General features: G+C 36.8%; 1 protein-coding gene across 2 annotated transcripts; it reads right to left on the bottom strand.

Annotated features, from left to right (window-relative positions):
* Window positions 1-36: 36 nt before the first annotated feature.
* LOC125264559 lies at window positions 37-16,238 on the bottom strand. Of its 2 annotated transcripts, XM_048183957.1 has the most exons (22): window positions 15,638-16,238; window positions 15,256-15,375; window positions 14,738-15,132; window positions 12,754-14,425; window positions 12,368-12,640; window positions 11,798-12,187; window positions 11,279-11,704; window positions 8,838-9,104; window positions 8,499-8,750; window positions 8,133-8,378; window positions 7,801-8,058; window positions 5,828-6,136; window positions 5,456-5,725; window positions 5,247-5,330; window positions 4,710-4,854; window positions 3,562-3,626; window positions 3,248-3,459; window positions 1,676-1,932; window positions 1,480-1,593; window positions 1,049-1,220; window positions 934-978; window positions 37-777 (listed from the first exon to the last, which is right to left on the bottom strand). In XM_048183957.1, the coding sequence occupies exons 3-22, from the start codon at window positions 15,090-15,092 to the stop codon at window positions 488-490; spliced, it is 6,102 nt and encodes a 2,033-aa protein (XP_048039914.1). In that variant the 5' UTR covers window positions 15,093-15,132; window positions 15,256-15,375; window positions 15,638-16,238; the 3' UTR covers window positions 37-487. The 2 variants fall into 2 exon arrangements, with proteins under 2 accessions (XP_048039914.1, XP_048039915.1); XM_048183958.1 differs by lacking the exon at window positions 15,256-15,375.
* Window positions 16,239-19,506: the final 3,268 nt, after the last annotated feature.

Consider the following 19,506-nt stretch of genomic DNA (forward strand, 5'->3'; position numbering starts at 1 on the left):
TGAATGATTATGTGAATGATTCAATTAAACTTTTTATTCCTTTTATCAAACTTTTATTGTTTACTTATTGTCTGTTGATTCCACTTTCATCAAGAAATAGGCTGTACATTTCTAAACTTCATTTGTGAAATCTTTGCACATAATTCTCATATAAATAGATTAACAGAGAGAAACAATTCATTGTCATAATTACAGTATATATTCATATTGCAGCACTTCTCATGTTACTGCCAATGTTGTATTCCTCATTTGTAAATCACTCTGGATTGAAGCATCTGCTAAATAAATATATGTACATTTAAGCAACCTGAACATTTATACAATCTACAATTTACAAAATCACATACACAGTTATACTTAGAATTTACAATTGAAGTACAATGAAACAAGAGTCAGATATAATACCAATCTGTGATAATCTGTTCACGTAAAGTGCTTCTATACTGATGTCTATTCACAATATGATTGAAAGGTCTGTAAAAGGCCTCTAACCCTCGAGGCCAAACTGTGTCACATATGGCTTCAGTCGGTTTGTCACAAATTCATCATTGCGAGGCAGCTTCTTCATGAACTCGTGAATAGCTTTCACTGAGTCTTCGAATCCCCACGTCTCAACAACCAAACTCGCCAACTCACACCTGTCGCTTGCTTCATTAAGCTTCTTCCAACGAATCGAAGCTCTTTTCTCAGCGTGATTCATTAAATTCTTTAACTTCTTGAGCTCATCACATTTAAGATCCTCCATTATTTCATCAAGATCAGATATCCATTTTTTTTCTTAGACACACAAATAGACAAATAAATGTCAGGTGTTAATTTTTTTTTTCATTTTAAAATGATGTTTTAGCATTCTGTGAAGCTCAGGGAACTTCAAAGGGAATTTTGTTTGGAAACATTTCAAAAGGTTTACATTTTTACAAAATATTACAGTACCTTGATTGTTCGAATGTTCTTCAGATCTCATTTGGGTGTGATTATCTGGTTACACAAGAACAAAAAAAATTAGATGCTTTTCACAGAGTACAAAGAGCAAAAAAAAAAGTCTTACCTCTGTCTTTCTTGAGGATTATCAAACGTCTCCATATATTTTTGAAAGTGATATTACCACTTTCCTTTATTTTACGCTGAACTTTAATTTGTAGTTCAGTCACATCTTTATCTAAGAAGACCTCAAATGTAGGATGGTGATTACCATCATGCAAGAGTTCAAACAATTTTTTCTAAAGGGTACAAAAAAAAAAAAAAACTGTAATCATACACAAAAAGCTGTACAGCATTTAGTAAGGTTAGTAAAATCAATAAAGCATTTTTCATTTCCTGTGCCAACGGACATGTGCCCCATTAGCTTCACATTGTGAAAAAACAACTAAAATATATCAAAATAAATGTCTTTGTGGTGAAATAAACTGGTGGCTAAAATATAGATTATACGTGTTGATAAGCAAATGTCTGGGACAAACAATCTCTGAATTTAATTACCTTTGGTTGGATTTTTTTGGCTTCTTTTGAGATCAGAGTATACTTTGCACTTGTCATTAGTTTGCATTCAGAGCTGGTTTGGATGAACACATACTCTTGTTGCTGATTTTTTATCTGTTGACCAAACAAGAATATGTAATGTTTATTAAAAATAATCTACAAAAGCAAAAGCAGAACAAATTAAACGTTTTCAGACCTCTGAGAGTGGGACATTGCTCGGCAATAGGAAAACCCATAGTCTTTGCAGGGTTGGTGACGCATCAGGTTCCTGGAACAGCAGCACCTGCCCTTTGATCATCCTGTTATTCTGATCATTCTCATGCACAACGCCATAGTGAGATAACCGACAGACATTTACAGCTATATGCGTTTTCGAAATTTTAACTGGAGAGAGGAATTCCCGGGTGTCCTCATTGTGCATATGGACAACAGAAAGATTTCCAATTGCATCAACTGTACATAGAAAGATAAGTGGTACAAAAAAAGTCAGAATCTCAATTAAGTTTTATATACAAGTAGTTATATATATATTTACAATAAACACTTAAGACTGACTAGTACTGTGTTAATATTTTTAAAAACTACTTGTTTCTACTTATGAAGAAATAGATTTCACAACAAATGTTAGTAAAAGGCTGTTAGCAATTAGATTAAAGCTGTTCAAGTCACAAAATGTACTCCAGTTTTTGTTAAAGGTGCCCTAGAATCAAAAATTGAATTTACCTTGGCATAGTTGAATAACAAGAGTTCAGTACATGGAAATGACATACAGTGAGTCTCAAACACCATTGTTTCCTCCTTCTTGTGTAAATCTCATTTGTTTAAAAGACCTCCGAAAAAAAGGCGAATCTCAACATAACACTGACTGTTACGTAACAGTTGGGATCATTGATATGTACACCCCCAATATTTGCATATGCCAGCTCATGTTCAAGGCATTACACAAGGGCAGCCAGTATTAACGTCTGGATCTGTGCACAGCTGAATCATCAGACTAGGTAAGCAAGCAAGGACAACAACGAAAAATGGCAGATGGAGCAATAATAACTGACATGATCCATGATATCATGATATTTTTAGTGATATTTGTAAATTGTCTTTATAAATGTTTCGTTAGCATGTTGCTAATGTACTGTTAAATGTGGTTAAAGTTACCATCGTTTATTACTGTATTCACGGAGACAAGAGCCGTCGCTATTTTCATTTTTAAACACTTGCAGTCTGTATAATTCATAAACACAACTTCATTCTTTATAAATCTCTCCAACAGTGTGTAATGTTAGCTTCAGCCACGAAGCACAGCCTCAAACTCATTCAGGATCAAATGTAAACATCCAAATAAATACTATACTCACATGATCCAACGCATGCATGCAATATGCATGACAAACATCTTGTAAAGATCCATTTGAGGGTTATATTAGCTGTGTGAACTTTGTAAATGCACTGTATTATAGTCGAGAGCTCGAGGGGCGGGGAGCGCGAGATTTAAAGGGGCCACAGCCTGAATCGGTGCATATTTAATGATGCCCCAAAATAGGCAGTTAAAAAATTTATTTAAAAAAAATCTATGGGGTATTTTGAGCTGAAACTTCACAGACACATTCAGGGGACACCTTAGACTTATATTACATCTTGTAAAAACTGGTTCTAGGGCACCTTTAAACACAACTAGACTACATTACTATTCAAACTGCTAATTTTCTTTCTTTTTTTTAATTAGAAAGATTTTGTATTGACTGGCAGTGGCACTAGCTTCATCATTTACCATGTGTCTCACAGTGTGGAAGATGAAGTTCATATATTTCTCCCGTAGTGGTTTTTATATCAAACAGAGGTCCAGCAGGCTCATAGCGAGTGTTGATAAGGAGACGCATATCCCAGTGAACCACACTGTACTCTACACATCCACTTCCTTTCAATCCAAACAACAGCCCAGTTGTTCTGCACATAAAAAGGCCTTCTGATGTGTACTGAAACCTACAACAAAATAAAAATAAAACATTTGAGAAACTATTGCACAATGAAAGCTCATATTTATTTTGAAGAGAAGTAATATTTTTAAGACGTTCATTTACTCACCTGTAGGAAATCCTGCCATTATTTACTTCTAGTTCAGGCTCAAACTCCTTTATAGGATCTTCCTTCTGTGATATAAGATTAGAAATGTTTTACATGACATTTACTACTACATAACATATACATTTAAAGAATAACAAACCATTTTAACAGGTATGTTAAAGGGTTAGTTCACCCAAAAATGAAATTTCTGTCATTATTACTCACCCTCATGTCGTTCTACACCCCTAAGACCTTTGTTAATCTTCGGAACACAAATTAAGATATTTTTGATAAAATGACAAGAATAAAGTGACAAGAATACTTTTTGTGTGCCAAAAAACAAAATAATGACTTTATTCAACAATATATAGTGTATCTAGTGCATCAATATCTGGAATCTAATATCTATATTCATAAAGCTTCAAAGCTTCATTAAGTGGTGTTTTGAAATGGCCCAACACTAGATATTGTTGAATAAAGTCGTTATTTTGTTTTTTTGGCGCACAAAAAGTATTCTTGTCACTTCATAACATTAAGGTTGAACCACTGTATTTAGGTGAACTGTTTTAAATAGGTCTTTAGTAGCTTTCTGGGCATTGGAAGTGTTAATTGTCTTGCTGGTGATGCAGGCCTCACTGAGCCAACGGATTTCATCATAAATATCTTAATTTGTGTTCCGAAGATGAACGAAGGTCTTACAGGTGTGGAGCGACATGTGGATGAGTAATAAATGACATTATTTTCATTTTTGGGTGAATTAACCCTTTAATTGATTACTGATACAAGGTGGGTACTGAGAATAGCAAAATTTTGCAAAGAAAACAGTTTTGCTTATCCGTTTGTCTTAAAGCTGTTTTCTTTTGGCACAGTCATCCACTACATGCATCCTTCTTAGCTTAGTTTAGAGGTCTTCCTTCACATTACCCATTTGTTTGAAATGGTCCTGCAAGTCTTTTTACATGATCTGTTGGCATTTACTGACATTCCTCTTGTATTACTTCATCTGCACCCAACTACTGTTAGATTTTTGCTATATTATAACTGGACAATTGAATCTCACTCTGTGCTGGTCAAGCTACATAATGACATATTCATAATACTTTATAAAATGTCTGACTACTCGCACAAACATAACACAAAAGTAACAAATTCCCTGTTCCATACCATACCTTCTTTTCCATTTTGCTTTTTGATCCTGAATCTTTTGTGCTGTAATGCTGTGGTTGGGTGCATCTTCTTTTACCAGCCTGTTGGGTTTCAAAGCGTTCTTCTTCCACCAGGAGGCCAATCTCTGTTATTTGGTTGTCACAAAGGCTGTGCAAATGATTGAATAAAGATTATCAAAGGTTTAATTTTGGCAAACCAAAACTGTCATTAAAATACAAACAAAGTGGCAGTTGAGATTGACAGAACTTGTCTGTAACAAAATACAGTGGCAATGTTACAACCATTATTGGAGGTACATTGTGGATTTATAATTTATACTTATAAACAACTACTTGCATAAAAAAATAAATAATATTCAATAATTGTAGAGCACTCCATGATCTTAAATTTAAGGGTTAAATAAGTGAGACATTCATATTGTTTATCCAATAAAATGAACCAATTAAGTTTTTTACCATCACATTTTTACTTTCTTTTTCCTTTCTAATAACAGTGTACAATGATAGCTGCATAGAATATTTAACCAACACCATAATCACCATATGGTCTTTGTGAAACTGTTTCCATCTAAGGCTATGCACAGTCTCTGTACTCCTTTGTCAGTTATGTCATTTCCAGTAAGACTGAAAAAAAGACAATGTGGTTAAAACATCAGTAATCATGTGGTTAAAAAAACAAAAGAGTCATTCAGCAGCTTTTTTTTTAAAAGCCCAGCCCTTTAATTGATGATAAGCCCATGAATACTCACTCTAAAATCATAATTTTGTGAAGGTAAGGAAGGAAGAGATCCAAGCATGCATCTGTGATCTGGCAATGACTGAGATTAAGATGTGTAAGGTCCTCTGCATAATCCAAGACTAACTGCAGAGACTCACATGTACGGTAGTTAAGAGGAGTGTCACTGAGGTCCAGCTCTTTTCCAAGTGCTTTGGAAAGTGATGATGCCCATTTCAAAGACATAGCCATGGGGACATTGAAAATCAATGTCAGAAACTGACAAAGGAGGCTTTTGCCCAAGCTGTTGAGATAGAAGTTTTTGCAACCCAATCATTTAATCATATGTAGAAATACAACAATAAAAACAATTACCTAATTTATGCAAAAATATATGAGGACTCACTGAAGATGCACTTTGTGCAAAATAGGGAAGAGAACCTCAAGTGCAGAATCATCTGCTTGGCAGTCATATAAAATGAATTCTGTCTCACATGTTGATGTATTAATGGCAGAAGAAATGGCTGTAAAATCCGTAAGACTCAGAGTTAGAACATCCCCATTTTCTTGACCGAAACGGCCACTACTGAGGGAAGAACTGCAGGAGAAGTCCAGTTTGTGGTTCAGGGCACTCAAGAGGGCAGACATTGAATATCCTTGTTTTTCCATGTCCTTGGAAGCATGAAGAAAACTCAACAGCAGCTTTCTATCAACCCTAGTCCAATGAAGTACAACAGCAGTGTTAGTAAGGCCATAAGTGCATGAGTAAGTGATTCAAATTATTTTGAGTGTAAAGGCTAATTCACACTGCATCGACAGACGCAGACCAACGCCGACAGTCAACAGATTACAGCATGTCCCTTCTCAGACATTTTAATTCCTATTCAGCATGTTCAACCGTCTGTCGGTGCGGTGTAAATTGGCTTTAAAGGATTAGTCCACTTTTAAATAAACTTTTCCTGATAATTTACTCACCCCCATGTCATCCAAGATGTCCATGTCTTTCTTTCTTCAGTCAAAAAGAAATTAAAGTTTTTGATGAAAACATTCCAGGATTATTCTCCTTATAGTAGACTTCAACAGACACCAAACAGTTGAAGGTCAAAATTAGTTTCACTGCAGCTTCAAATTGTTCTCACAGTTGCAGATGAGAAATAAGGATCTTATCTAGTGAAACCATCGCTCATTTTCTGAAAAAAATTGAAAATTATATAAGTTTTAACCTTAAAGGTCCCGTTCTTCGTGATCCCATGTTTCAAACTTTAGTTAGTGTGTAATGTTGTTGTTAGAGTATAAATAAAATCTGTAAAATTTTAAAGCTCAAAGTTCAATGCCAAGCGAGATATTTTATTTAACAGAAGTCGCCTACATCGAACGGCCAGTTTGGACTACATCCCTCTACTTCCTTCTTTAATGACGTCACTAAAACAGTTTTTTGACTAACCTCCGCCCACAGGAATACACAAGAGTTGCGTTTGTAGAGTGTGTTTGTCGCCATGTCGTCGAAACGCTGTTATTTTCATCCCGCAGTCCAATCACCGGGTCTGATTCCGGCTCAAATTGATAGGGTAAAATTAAAGACATGTTTACAATAACACTGAGCGCGTGCATCTCCACGTTATGGTAAGAGGCGTGACCTTTCCGGGCAAGATGCGCTAAACTGCTGTCGAATCACAACACAGGAACCGCTGGCACAATCAGAACTCGTTACGTATTTCTGAAGGAGGGACTTCATAGAACAAGGAAGTCATCAGCCCGTTTTTATGACAGTGGAAACAGCGGTATACAGATAAGTCAATTATGTGAAAAATACTGTGTTTTTTTTACACGCGAAACATGAACACATGTTATATTGCACACTATAAACACAATCAAAGCTTCAAAAAACCACAAAAAAAACGGGACCTTTAAATGCTCATCTTGAACTAGCTCTCTTCTTCATATATATGCAATATGCTAGTTCAATAGTATATAACAATTATAAAGTGTCTACACTGCTGGAATTCTAATAGAGGAGAAGAAGAAGAGAGCTAGTTCAAGATGAGCATTTAAGATTAAAACTTATATAATTTTACATTTTTTTCAGAAAATGAGCGATGGTTTCACTAGATAAGACCCTTATTTCTCATCTGGGATCGTGTTTAACAATTTGAAGCTGCAGTGAAACTAATTTTGACCTTCAACTGTTTGGTGCCCATTGAAGTCTACTATAAGGAGAATAATCCTGGAATGTTTTCATCAAAAACTTTAATTTCTTTTCGACTGAAGAAAGAAAGACATGGACATCTTGGATGACATGGGGGTGAGTAAATTAACAGGACAAGTTTATTTAAAAGTGGACTAATCCTTTAAGTTGTACAAAAATCATGTGGACATTACCTCAGATCAGAAACTCTGTGCATAAGTTTTACAATGCTGTCCGTCTCATTACTTGGAATGACAGAGTTTAACAGGTTGAGCTTAACACCATCACTATAGTGCAGGGCAAAGCAGAGGGCTTTGCAATCAGTTGAATCCAACTCTCTCATGCAAAGGTTAATCAGGTTAGCTGAAGATTTTACTAATTTCACAATTAGATGACCTGCACGTTTTTGATATATCTCTTTCAGTGCAGCCCTGACAAATCGTGGGCTTATCCTGCATAATTAAGAAAGAATTAGTTTTATATAATTCTATTTACATAATTAAATGTAAACAAAGAAAGGTCTTGCCTTTTAAAGCAGACTGTGTCCAGTACAGCAAGAAGGCTTGGAACTTTGAGAACATTAAATCTGCCTTCTGGAAGGTCTAGTGTCACTTGCTTTTTGGTGACCTGAGCTAGATAAGATAAAACATCCCAGGACAAACCACAAGGGGACAAATCACCATCAATTTTCTCCAGGAACAACTGTGTCAGATTTTCATCTTGAGCATCATACACAACTTCTGCTAGCTGTTCCAGAGTGTCTTTATTAAATCTGTTGTCACAAAATTGTTGTTATTATACATATTTTTATAATTATTAAGTAAATAAACACTTCAAATACATGTGGTATAAAATAGCAATGACAGTTTTTTTAATGAAGTTTCCCACTTACTTAATGGACAAGGCACCCTGATGACACAGCACACAGAGCAAGTGAGGCTCAATTTTAAACTCGGAAAGGTTCAAGTTGTGGACTGTCCAGACTCTCAGAAGAGAAGTCAGGCTGCTCAATAGCTGGCAAAGTTCTCTCTCTGGCAGATGAGAGTTTGACAAAACCAAAGACAGCTCTTCCACCGTTACAGAGTTTATTTCTTTATGTGACCTAACCAGTCTTGCCAGCTTTGAAGTTGCAATTTCATTTACTCTGAAAATCAATGAATGAATGAATGAATGAATCAATCAATCAAATCAATAAAATTGTGCAATATATTTGCATCACAAAAATGATTACCTCAAGGTTTGAAGCTTTTTCATATTTGAAAAGAGGTAGGCACAACCTTGACAAGAGATCTTCTGAGGGAGAAGACTGAGGGAGATGTCCTCTTTGTCCAGCAGTTCGAAAATGTTGCCAACAGCTTTGCAGAGACGACTTGGCAGCATGTCCATCAATGAAATGCTAAAACCAAGAGATCTCAAAAGCTCAGCGATCTGTTTTGGATTCCATTCATTGTCTGCTGAGAGGACCTCACACACGGTCTGGAAAAACTGCTCATCACAGCTATAGAGAGAGTATAAGTTGTATTTAATGTAATATGTAATGCAAGTTACTACACAAATCAAACAAGAAAATCCAAGAAAGGATTTGATTAATGATTATATCTCAATATGAAACCTTAAAGGGTCAGTTCACCCAAAAATGAAAACTATGTCATTAATGACTCACCCTCATGTCATTCCAAACCCGTAAGACCTCCGTTCATCTTCAGAACACAGTTTAAGATATTTTTGATTTAGTCCGAGAGCTTTCTGTCCCTCCATTGAAAATGTATGTACGGTATACTGTCCATGTCCAGAAAGGTAATAAAAACATCATCAAAGTAGTCCATGTGACATCAGTGGGTTAATTAGAATTTTTTGAAGCATCGAAAATACATTTTGGTCCAAAATAACAAAAACTACGACTTTATTCAGCATCGTATTCTCTTCCGGAATCCTTTCCATTGAATTGATTCCACTGAATTGATTCCACTGAATTGATTCCACTGAATTGATTCCACTGAATTGATTCCATTGAATCCTTTCATCTGTCGGCGTTGGTAATGCACTTTTACGTCGCCGTGTTTTTTTTTGGTGATTAGGACATCCGCGACATGCACACTTATGCACCATTTTAAAAAAATATAGCAATACCAAAATACAAGCAATGTAGAATAGCTTGAATACAGCATGCGTCTCCCTCAGACTGTAAATGAAGCTCGAGCGCACCGGATAACACGTCAGCAGCGTCTTACATCAGCAGCGTCACTGCGGAGTCATGAACTACACTCCAGAGCAGAAGGGGGCGGTAATGCACCAATAAGCTAGATGCCAACCGCCGTAAAACAGGAAAAAAGAACAAGAAGAAGCGGAGTCGTGAACGCGAATTGATAACAGACCCGGAAGAGAATACAATGCTGAATAAAGTCGTAGTTTTTGTTATTTTTGGACCAAAATGTATTTTTGATGCTTCAAAATGTCGCGGATGTCCTAATCGCCAAAAACAACCACGGCGACGTAAAAAAGTGTATTACCAACGCCGACAGATGAAAGGATTCAATGGAATCAGTTCAATGGAATCAATTTAATGGAAAGGATTCCGGAAGAGAAGACAATGCTGAATAAAGTCATGTTATTTTTGGACCAAAATGTATTTTCGATGATTCAACAAATTCTAACTGACCCTCTGATGTCACATGGACTACTTTGATGATGTTTTTATTACCTTTCTGGACATGGACAGTATACCGTACATACATTTTCAATGGAGGGACAGAAAGCTCTCGGACTAAATCTAAAATATCTTAAACTGTGTTCCGAAGATGAACGAAGGTCTTACGGGTTTGGAACGACATGAGGGTGAGTCATTAGTGACATAATTTTCATTTTTGGGTGAACTAATCCTTTAAAGCAGAGGTCTTCAACCCTGCTTCTGGGGACCCACTGTCCTGCAGAGTTTAGTTCCAACCCTAATCAAACACACCTGAAGTATCTAACCCTGCTCTTCAGGATTGCTTGGTGTGTTAAAGCAGGTTGGAAATAAAGTTTGCAGGATAGTGGGTCACTAGGAGCAGGGTTGAAGACCTCAAGAGAGATAGTTCACCGATAAATAAAAATGCTGTCATCATGTTGTTCCAACCCTATGACTCTCTATCTTCTGTGAAACACAAATGAAGGTATTCTGAGAAATGTCTCAGTGTTTTTTGTCCATACAATGGAAGTCAATGGTAACCAAAATAGTTTAGTCTAAATAAAATGTCGAGAATAAACTCATTAAATTACGAGAAAAAAGTCGTTAAATTAGGAGAACAAATTCGTAATTTAACAAATTTGTTCTCGTAATTTAATTACTTTTTTCTCATAATTTAATTACTTTATTCTCAACATTTTATCTCGACTTTTTTCTCTAAATTTAACGACTTTTTTCTCATAATTTAACAAATTTGTTCTCGTAATTTAACAATTTTTTCTCGTAATTTAACGAGTTTATTCTCAACATTTTATCTCGACTTTTTTCTCGAAATTTAACAACTTTAATCTCGAGATGGTTTTATTTTTTTATTATTGCTTGGCCCTAATCCTCTTCCGTAGGTTTGGAATGAAAGAATAATGAAAGAATTTTCATTTTTAGACTATCCCTTTAACATTGACAAAGGAACATCAGTCATGCATTTTAATTTGAACTAATCTACTCACCAAAGTTTTGAAATATAGGGTAAACAATTTAGGAAAATCTTAAGTTTTTCTCGTTCGCATGACCAGCTCCTGAGCTCCATTGGTTTTGTGACGGCCTGAAGCTTTAGGAGTTCTATTAGAACAAATGTCTTCTCTAGTTTTAGTAGGTCCACTGTCCATACAGCAGGGGCAACCATAAGAATGGGCTTTAATGCTGGTAGTGCTGTCTTCCATGATGAACTTTCTTTCAGCTGGGTGAAGAGATCCAAAAGGAAAAAGCTCTGCATGTCTTTGCTGTCTTCAGCAAAGGGAAAGGTTGAGTAACTGCATATTGTAGAAAGGCTCTTTAGTTTCTCCTCTCCACATTCAGATGCAAGAAGGAAAAGATCAGTAAAAATCTTCACAATTTTGTGGATTTCTTTTGGCTGTCTGAGAGCAGCACTGAACCTGCAATAAAAAAGGTGCTTATTTTATATTTTAGAACTTTATCCAGTTATTTTATATGAACAATTTTCAAAAAAGTTTGTGAATTTTACTCACCTCATTTCTGTAACATAGGGCATACACTGAAGAAAAAGTTTAAGTTCACTCAGCGTGTAAGTGACGTTATCTAGTTCAGCGGGCTTCTTTAAATTTAGAGCTTCCATGGTTTGCAAGAGCAGTGACATTGATGGGTTTGAAGGCTGTACAACCCATGTGGTTGGCAATGCATAAAAAACAGGTTGCAAAACTGGAAGAACATCCATGTTCTTACCCTGTTCTTGCAGATTTAGCAAAAATTTACACTGCTCCTCAAAGTTTTCTCTTTGATTGTTGCTGAAAACAGACAGCAGATTCCTTACACATCGTTGACTAGTCTTCATCTCATAATTAGCTCCTTGAACATAGAGGTCTGTTTCTATTGCTACTTTGAACTGATGGGGGGAAATCCTGCAAAAAATAAAGAAATAAATAAAGAATATATATAAAATAAGAATTTTTTTTAAAAAAATGATTGTTGAATGTATTATAGGTGTTAAATGAAACCATATTTTTACTTGAATAAAACTAAATAATTTTAGATTACATCAGGAAGTAAGTGTTGTATGAATAAGTGTTCACTGGTTGTACCTAATGGTTGCAATATTGGATAAGCTCTCAAAAATGGCCTTCTGCAAAGATCTGGTTAGGAGTTTTTCATTTACATGAAGAAAAAGATGAACACTCTCTGATCTCTTCTTTTTAAGGACTTCTCCTATCCTTTGAAACACTTTCTGGTCTTGTGTTTCATGTGCATAGAGGTGCATTTCAAAGCTGAATAAGCTAAGCAGGCTATCAAAATCTGAAAACTGTTCTGCTTCAAAAGCCACTCTCCACATTTGAGACTGCAACCTGCTTGTTGACCTGGGAATAAAAAATGAGTGTAAAAAGCAAAATAAATACATACAATCTTATAAATCATATTTTTGTTATTGCTATAAAGTTTGTTTCACCAGCCATAAATTAACTTCTTGTACCTGAGAAATTTAAGATTTTTCAACGAGCCAAGAAGTAATTTCACCCCAGGGTCAGAAATGTTGCAATCCGTGAGGCTCAGATCAATATTCCGATGCGTAGTTTGACTGACCACATAGGATAGTACACAGCAGTGGTGGGGATCAAGGGTTTGGTCCTCTAAATCAAGCTCATACTGAACCTTTGCCAGGAAGAGCAGGCATGCCTCAGGAGACTGATACTCATAAAGACATCGACACACAAACAGGATGTTGTCAACTTCCACAAACTGCTCGAAATCACCTTCTTGATTCTGTTCTTTAGTGTAAAGGAAAGTGTCAATAATCTGTTGAAAGTACTTGGCACGTGTGGCTTCTATCTGTTCCACTGGCACCAAACACTTTATAAGATCAACCAGATTATCAGAGAGAAGTCCAGACAAAAAGGGCATGATATATTTAAGGTATTTTCCATCTTCATCGCTGTGACATTGATCAAGCACATTAGTGATCTTGTCAGGATTTAAAATGAGAAAGAGGGCTGCCCAAAACTCTTGCATTGTGTTATGCAGGAATGCATAGACTTTGCAAGAGGTTGTGGATGGGTTCCAGAATTGCTTTGTCAAGAAAGCATTTTGCACAGGGTTGTCTTCAAGATCCAAATCTGTCAGGCTCACTGTCTTTGCTAGCATTGCTTGATAGGAGGCTAGAGCTATTTTAACGATGTCCCTTTTGTTGTCCGTAATGTATTTATCTAAGTGCTCCACATTTTGGTGCCCATGTTGTTTCATGCAAAAGCGAAAAATTTGGACATACATCTCCGTAATTGTAAAAGGCTTATTCCTGGCTTCAACAGGACTTACTGAAATGCAGGCAGTTACTATGAAGGCATACAATGGTACAGAGCACAAACTGAACAACTCTGGGTTTTTCAAAGGACCAATGTCATCCGTTGTTCCCAGCATCCATTTGAAGTATTCATAGATGGACCTATGACTAAAACCCTGAACCTCTACTCGATAAGATGGCCAGTCTGACAGGTAACCTGTATCCTCAGCTTCTGGTCTGCAAGTGGTCAAGACCTTTGCATCTTTCAAAAATTCTTTCCCCATGAGCTGCTTAATCACGTTGTTTCCAGTCACATCCATGATACCATCAAAAATGAGTACAACATTCTCTGAATTGCTCTCAATATTTTCTAGAACTTGATCTGATGCTTCTTCTGGGCATATGTAATGGTGAAAAATAAGATCCTTCAACATATGAGGATTTGGATACTGGGAGAAAACTCTCATCAGTGGCTCATCAAAATAAAACATGTAACTCACTGGAATGCTTTTCTCTTCGGTCCAGAGTCTAAGAATCTCTAGTGCAACTGTTGTCTTGCCCACTCCAGGTTTCCCCACAAGTAGGATGCTTTTCTCATCATTCATTAGTAAGTCTTTGGGAGACAACATTTTCTTGTTTGTCGGAATGGAAGTCGTAAGTTTTTTTGAGCGAGATTTCTTGAATCCCTTGTTCTTCTTAAGTTTTGAAACTGTACTAGAATCTGTGTCCATAACAAGGGGTATGTATGTGAAGGGTTTGCTTTTATGCTCGTTTTTTAAAAAAGTCATGCTTTGGTTCCATTTATTTTCCAGTATTTGTCTTGCTTTCCATCTCAAAAGGCCTTGGTATGCGACACAAGGATCTGGGTCTGAAAAAAATATTTTAAAGCACATTTTTTTAAATATTTTGTTAGAGATATGATCTACAAAAATGAAAACTAGTCCATCATTTTCGGAGTAGTAAATGCATGCTCCAGACTTCCACTTGTCTGGAAAAAGGTCCATTTGTTGGCAGGTTGCCTCATACAGAACCCCGTTATTCCACCATTTTGCCTTCCCCTACTATCACTACATTCCTCAGATTAAATTTAAGGTACAAATATAAATACACTTATCTAAACCACTTTGCACAATAATCATCTTAAAAATAAGAACACAGTATACATGTGCTTGATGCTCACCTGCTAGGTTTGCAGTCTGAGATTGTGGTTCATCCTGGAAGGAGAAGCAGCTAATCCAGTGATGTAAATCCCGATCACCCAAAACAGGTCTTGGAAATACTTCAAATCTTTTTTTGTCAAGAATTTTTAAAAACTTAGAGCAGGCTTCTTCTCCTTTAGAAAAAACTATGTCGAGCAAAATCCTTATCCTATCCTGACTATTTTCTGCAGACTCAATTGAACTTAGCTCATGATTTATGAAGAATTTGCACTGGTTTAAGGCTTCAATTAAAGGATCACAGTTTAAACGTCCTTCAGTTAGCAGAGTTCGGCCATTTCCGAGGAATTCCTGTGCAGATTGCTGGGTGCTTGCCATCCTGAAGATTTTGTTCGGTTCCTGTTGTAGTAACCAAATTCTGAAAGATTAATTGTGAGAAAGAGAGAAAATAAAAGACCATGTTTGAAATCATTAGTGTTATTTTTTAGCATTTTTTTTTTGTTTACATTTTTTATAAATAATTTTTTTTTTTAAAACTCACTTTATAGCCTATATACAGTATGACACATATGTGTCACATGTTGTCACAGCCGTGGTCACACTACTTTGAGCATGTGAAATTTCTTCAGACTTTGCAATTGATGTTCACATGCAGTGGTGCCTTTTTAAAAACAAATTCAGAAAAATATACAATGTAATTATCAAACCTTAAAGAAAGATATGTGGTGAGCTCCGCTGTTATAAAATGATTCGCTTTTGAAGCCATCAGTTAACATTTTCAACCTATTTTTCAAAGAATTGTGAATTAGGTCACAACAGGTTTGTCTTTCAGGGTTCAAAAATAATCTCCCTATGAATTAAGTTTTTACTTCCAGAACCCACCAGTTCGCCCAAAAATGAAAATTCTGTTATCATTTACTCACCCTCAAGTTGTTCCAAACCTTGAGTTTCTTTCTTCTGTTGAACACAAGGTATTTTGAAGAATGTTGGTAACCAGACAGTTTGATGGTAGCCATTGACTGGAAGCTGGGATCAACATCAGAGAAGCAAGATCAGACAGGCCCAAATATGTGAAAATGCAATAGTTCCCTTTTGAGGCTGGTTCTCTCGAAATTGCGTCATTGATTCTCCTAGTCTGAAGCCCTACCGAATGGCTCTGTGCGCGTCACGCCGACCAATGACGTTCAAGTGTGTGAAAAAAGGGTGAGCGCTCCAGCTATATAAGCTGCAGCTAACGTCACTGCATTCAAATCTTTCTCCTTCATGACACCTGTCTACTTAAATCTGCATTCAAAGTGGATTATTTCCCTTCTGTGTTCCGGAGATCTTCAAGACAGGGGTGGTTCTAGGCCATTTTCAGGGGGCTTAAAGCCCCCTATCTGTCGTCTCAGCCCCCCTAAAACTGTATTCGCCTATATGAACGATCGGGCCAGTGGTGCTTTCTCAAGAAAGTTTGAAATTTACACGTGTTTTTCTTGTCAGTTTAAACAACTGATTTAATCCATTCAAGCGCAACATGCTGCAAAAGAGAAATCAGTGAGGTACTGGAGCGCTATGATAGATAGTTAATTTGCGTGCACACACATGAAGACAGCATGCAAGTACTGAATTGAGTTATTTTACATCTTCTTGAGCAAATACACACAAAATTGTGTCAAATATACACATAAACACAGTTTTAAGTGAACATAAACCGTTAAGAAAATATTGGATGTGTGTCAATATAAGGTGACATCATTAGGGTTTAAAGTGACAGCAGAATCATATACCTTCTGTTTCAATCGATTTAATCAAACAACAAAAGAGATAATCACTCACTGCTCTTAACTAGTTAGTTAATTAGTTAGTAAGTTAGATAGATAGTAGTTAGTTAGTTAGTTAGTTAGTTAGTTAGTTAGTAACTTAGTTAGATAGTAAGTTAGATTGATTGATAGTTAGATAGTAAGTTAGATTGATTGATAGTTAGATAGTAAGTTAGATAATTAGATAGTTAGTTAGTAAGTTAGATAGTAAGTTAGATTGATTGATAGTTAGATAGTAAGTTAGATAATTAGATAGTTAGTTAGTAAGTTAGATAGTAAGTTAGATTGATTGATAGTTAGATAGTAAGTTAGATAATTAGATAGTTAGTAAGTTAGATAGTAAGTTAGATTGATTGATAGTTAGATAGTAAGTTAGATAGATAATTAGATAGTAAGTTAGATAGTAAGTTAGATTGAGTGATAGTTAGATAGTAAGTTAGATAGATAATTAGATAGTTAGTTAGTAAGTTAGATAGTAAGTTAGATTGATTGATAGCTAGATAGTAAGTTAGATAGTAAGTTAGATAGATAGTTAATTAGTTAGTTAGTTAATTAGATAGATAGATAGATAGATAGATAGATAGATAGTAGTTAGATAGTTAATTAGTTAGTTAGTAGGTTAGATTGATAGTTAGATAGTAAGTTAGATAGTTAGTTAGTAACTTAGTTAGATAGTTAGTAAGTTAGATTGATGGACCCGGAAGCGCTGCCACGTGACGTCCGACTTAACCGAATAGCAGATCAGTAAGCCAACTTAAAAATGTTTGTATTGACTAAGTAGGCTACTTTTGACTTCCTATATAGTAATATAGTGGTGACAATTTAAAGATACACCACTTAGGCAGTGGTCTCTTGCTACAGATTCTCACTGAGGGCTCCAGCTAGGCAGCTTCAGCTCTCCACACCATGGCAGTGCCTCAGATGTTGTCATTGGATGAGAATGGCCAGGATACAGAAACATTTAAAGAGCTCTGAAGCTCCATCGATCTGGCCCTTTGAGCTATGAAAAAGACTGTCCAGTCCATCTGCCGCAGCATGGGGAGTTTGGTGGTATTTAACCGCCATTTGTGTCTCACGCTGACAGAGAGCCCTCTTGGATGCCCCAGCTCACGTAGCCAGATTATTCAGTGATGCTGTTGGCACATTTTCTGGAAGCCCAGAAACAATCGAAAGCCATGAGTCACTTCATGCCCAAGAATGAAGCCCGCCTTTCTCACGCTCCTATTCATATTTGTCCTCTAGATCCCTTGCCTGTTGTGAGCAAGAAAGTTTGTTGTTCAATGTTTTTGCCTTTAATAAATGCAAAAACAAACAAAACTTCTCAATATCAGAGCAACTTTTCTCATCTGCCCTTAACCCTCACATGAAATAAGTAGTTCCCCACCTCAGGGCAGAAAACTGCAGTGTGTAAAGCAAGCACTGATGCACGCACACAGTCCTCCGCCTCAGGGCAGTGAACTACCATTCACAAAGCATACACTCATATGTTCACACAGTTCCCAGCCCCAGAGCAGCAAATGACTGTACATAAAGCACACTCTCACATACACATGCAGTTCCAAGACTCAGTGCAGCGAGCAGCTGTAGGTCAAGCAAGCTCATACACACTCACACAGCACCCCGCTCAAAGGCAGCGAGCTGGTTCGTTTGAAACAGGTAAACAATCAGATATGCTTGTGCGACATAAACAACCGCCGTTACAGGGCGGTGAGTAGTTTCATGCAAAGTGTGATGTGCCAGACCACTCAGAAAAGCCCCTGTCACGAAATGGTGAACTGCCCTGTATCCAGCGCAGAATTATTCAGCCCGTCAAAACACTTGGCGAGCGATTCTGGGCATTTCAGAATGGGTGATGAGAACTATGTTAAGTGGCTACACTTTTGTCGCAGACCACTCTGCTTTAGTGGCATGATGATGTTTACTGTTCCGCCCATCTTGCGCACAGTGATACATGCACTGTTAGAGAAGCATGCAACAGAGGTGTTGCCTCTGGATGATTCAGAGTACAGCTGTTATTTTCTGGGTTCGAAAAAGGACGGCGGCCTTAAACCTATTTTGGATTTGAGACCATTGAACAGTGCACTTTCACTGCGCGCATTCAAAATGATCACCATAAAACACATCTTTCTGAGATTTGCCTTTGAGGGCGTGCCCTATCAGTTTCTGATCCTGCCCTTTGGCCTGTCATTGGCTCCATGCACGTTCACAAAATGCATGGGTGCTGCACTGTCCCCTCTAAAATGGAGCGGAATGTGTCTCCTGAAGGTCACCGTGATTTTGCCAAGTAAGACATCTTTGTTGATCCTGGAACAACATTCCAATCAACCAATCAGATGTTAGGGACAAGTTTACTGTTTATGTCAAGTTTAGGCTTGCAACCAGGGTTAGGTGCTTCTACATCAATGTTATTCAATGTTATCTTTTCCCTCTGATTTTAGAGATAAATTATGGGTAGGATTAGGTTTAGGGGTAGGAATTGGGTTAAAGGTGCCCTCAAATGAAAAACTGAATTTATCTTGGCATTGTTAAATAACAAGAGTTCAGTACATGGAAATGACATACAGTGAGTCTCAAACTCCATTGTTTCCTCCTTTTTATATAAATCTCATTTGTTTAAAAGACCTCCGAAGAACAGGCGAATCTCAACATAACACCGACTGTTAAGTAACAGTCGGGGTGTACGCCCCCAATCTTTGCATATGCCAGCTCATGTTCAAGGCATTACACAAGGGCAGCCAGTATTAACGTCTGGATGTGCACAACCAAATCATCAGACTAGGTAAGCAAGCAAGAACAATAGCGAAAAATGGCAGATGGAGCAATAATAACTGACATGATCCATGATAACATGATGTTTTTAGTGATATTTGTAAACTGTCTTTCTAAATGTTTCGTTAGCATGTTGCTAATGTACTGTTAAATGTGGTTAAAGTTACCATCGGTTATTACTGTATTCACGGAGACAAGAGCCGTCGCTATTTTCATTTTTA

This window comes from Megalobrama amblycephala, linkage group LG3 (genome assembly GCF_018812025.1).
Source record: "Megalobrama amblycephala isolate DHTTF-2021 linkage group LG3, ASM1881202v1, whole genome shotgun sequence".
Classification (NCBI taxonomy): Eukaryota; Metazoa; Chordata; class Actinopteri; order Cypriniformes; family Xenocyprididae; genus Megalobrama; species Megalobrama amblycephala.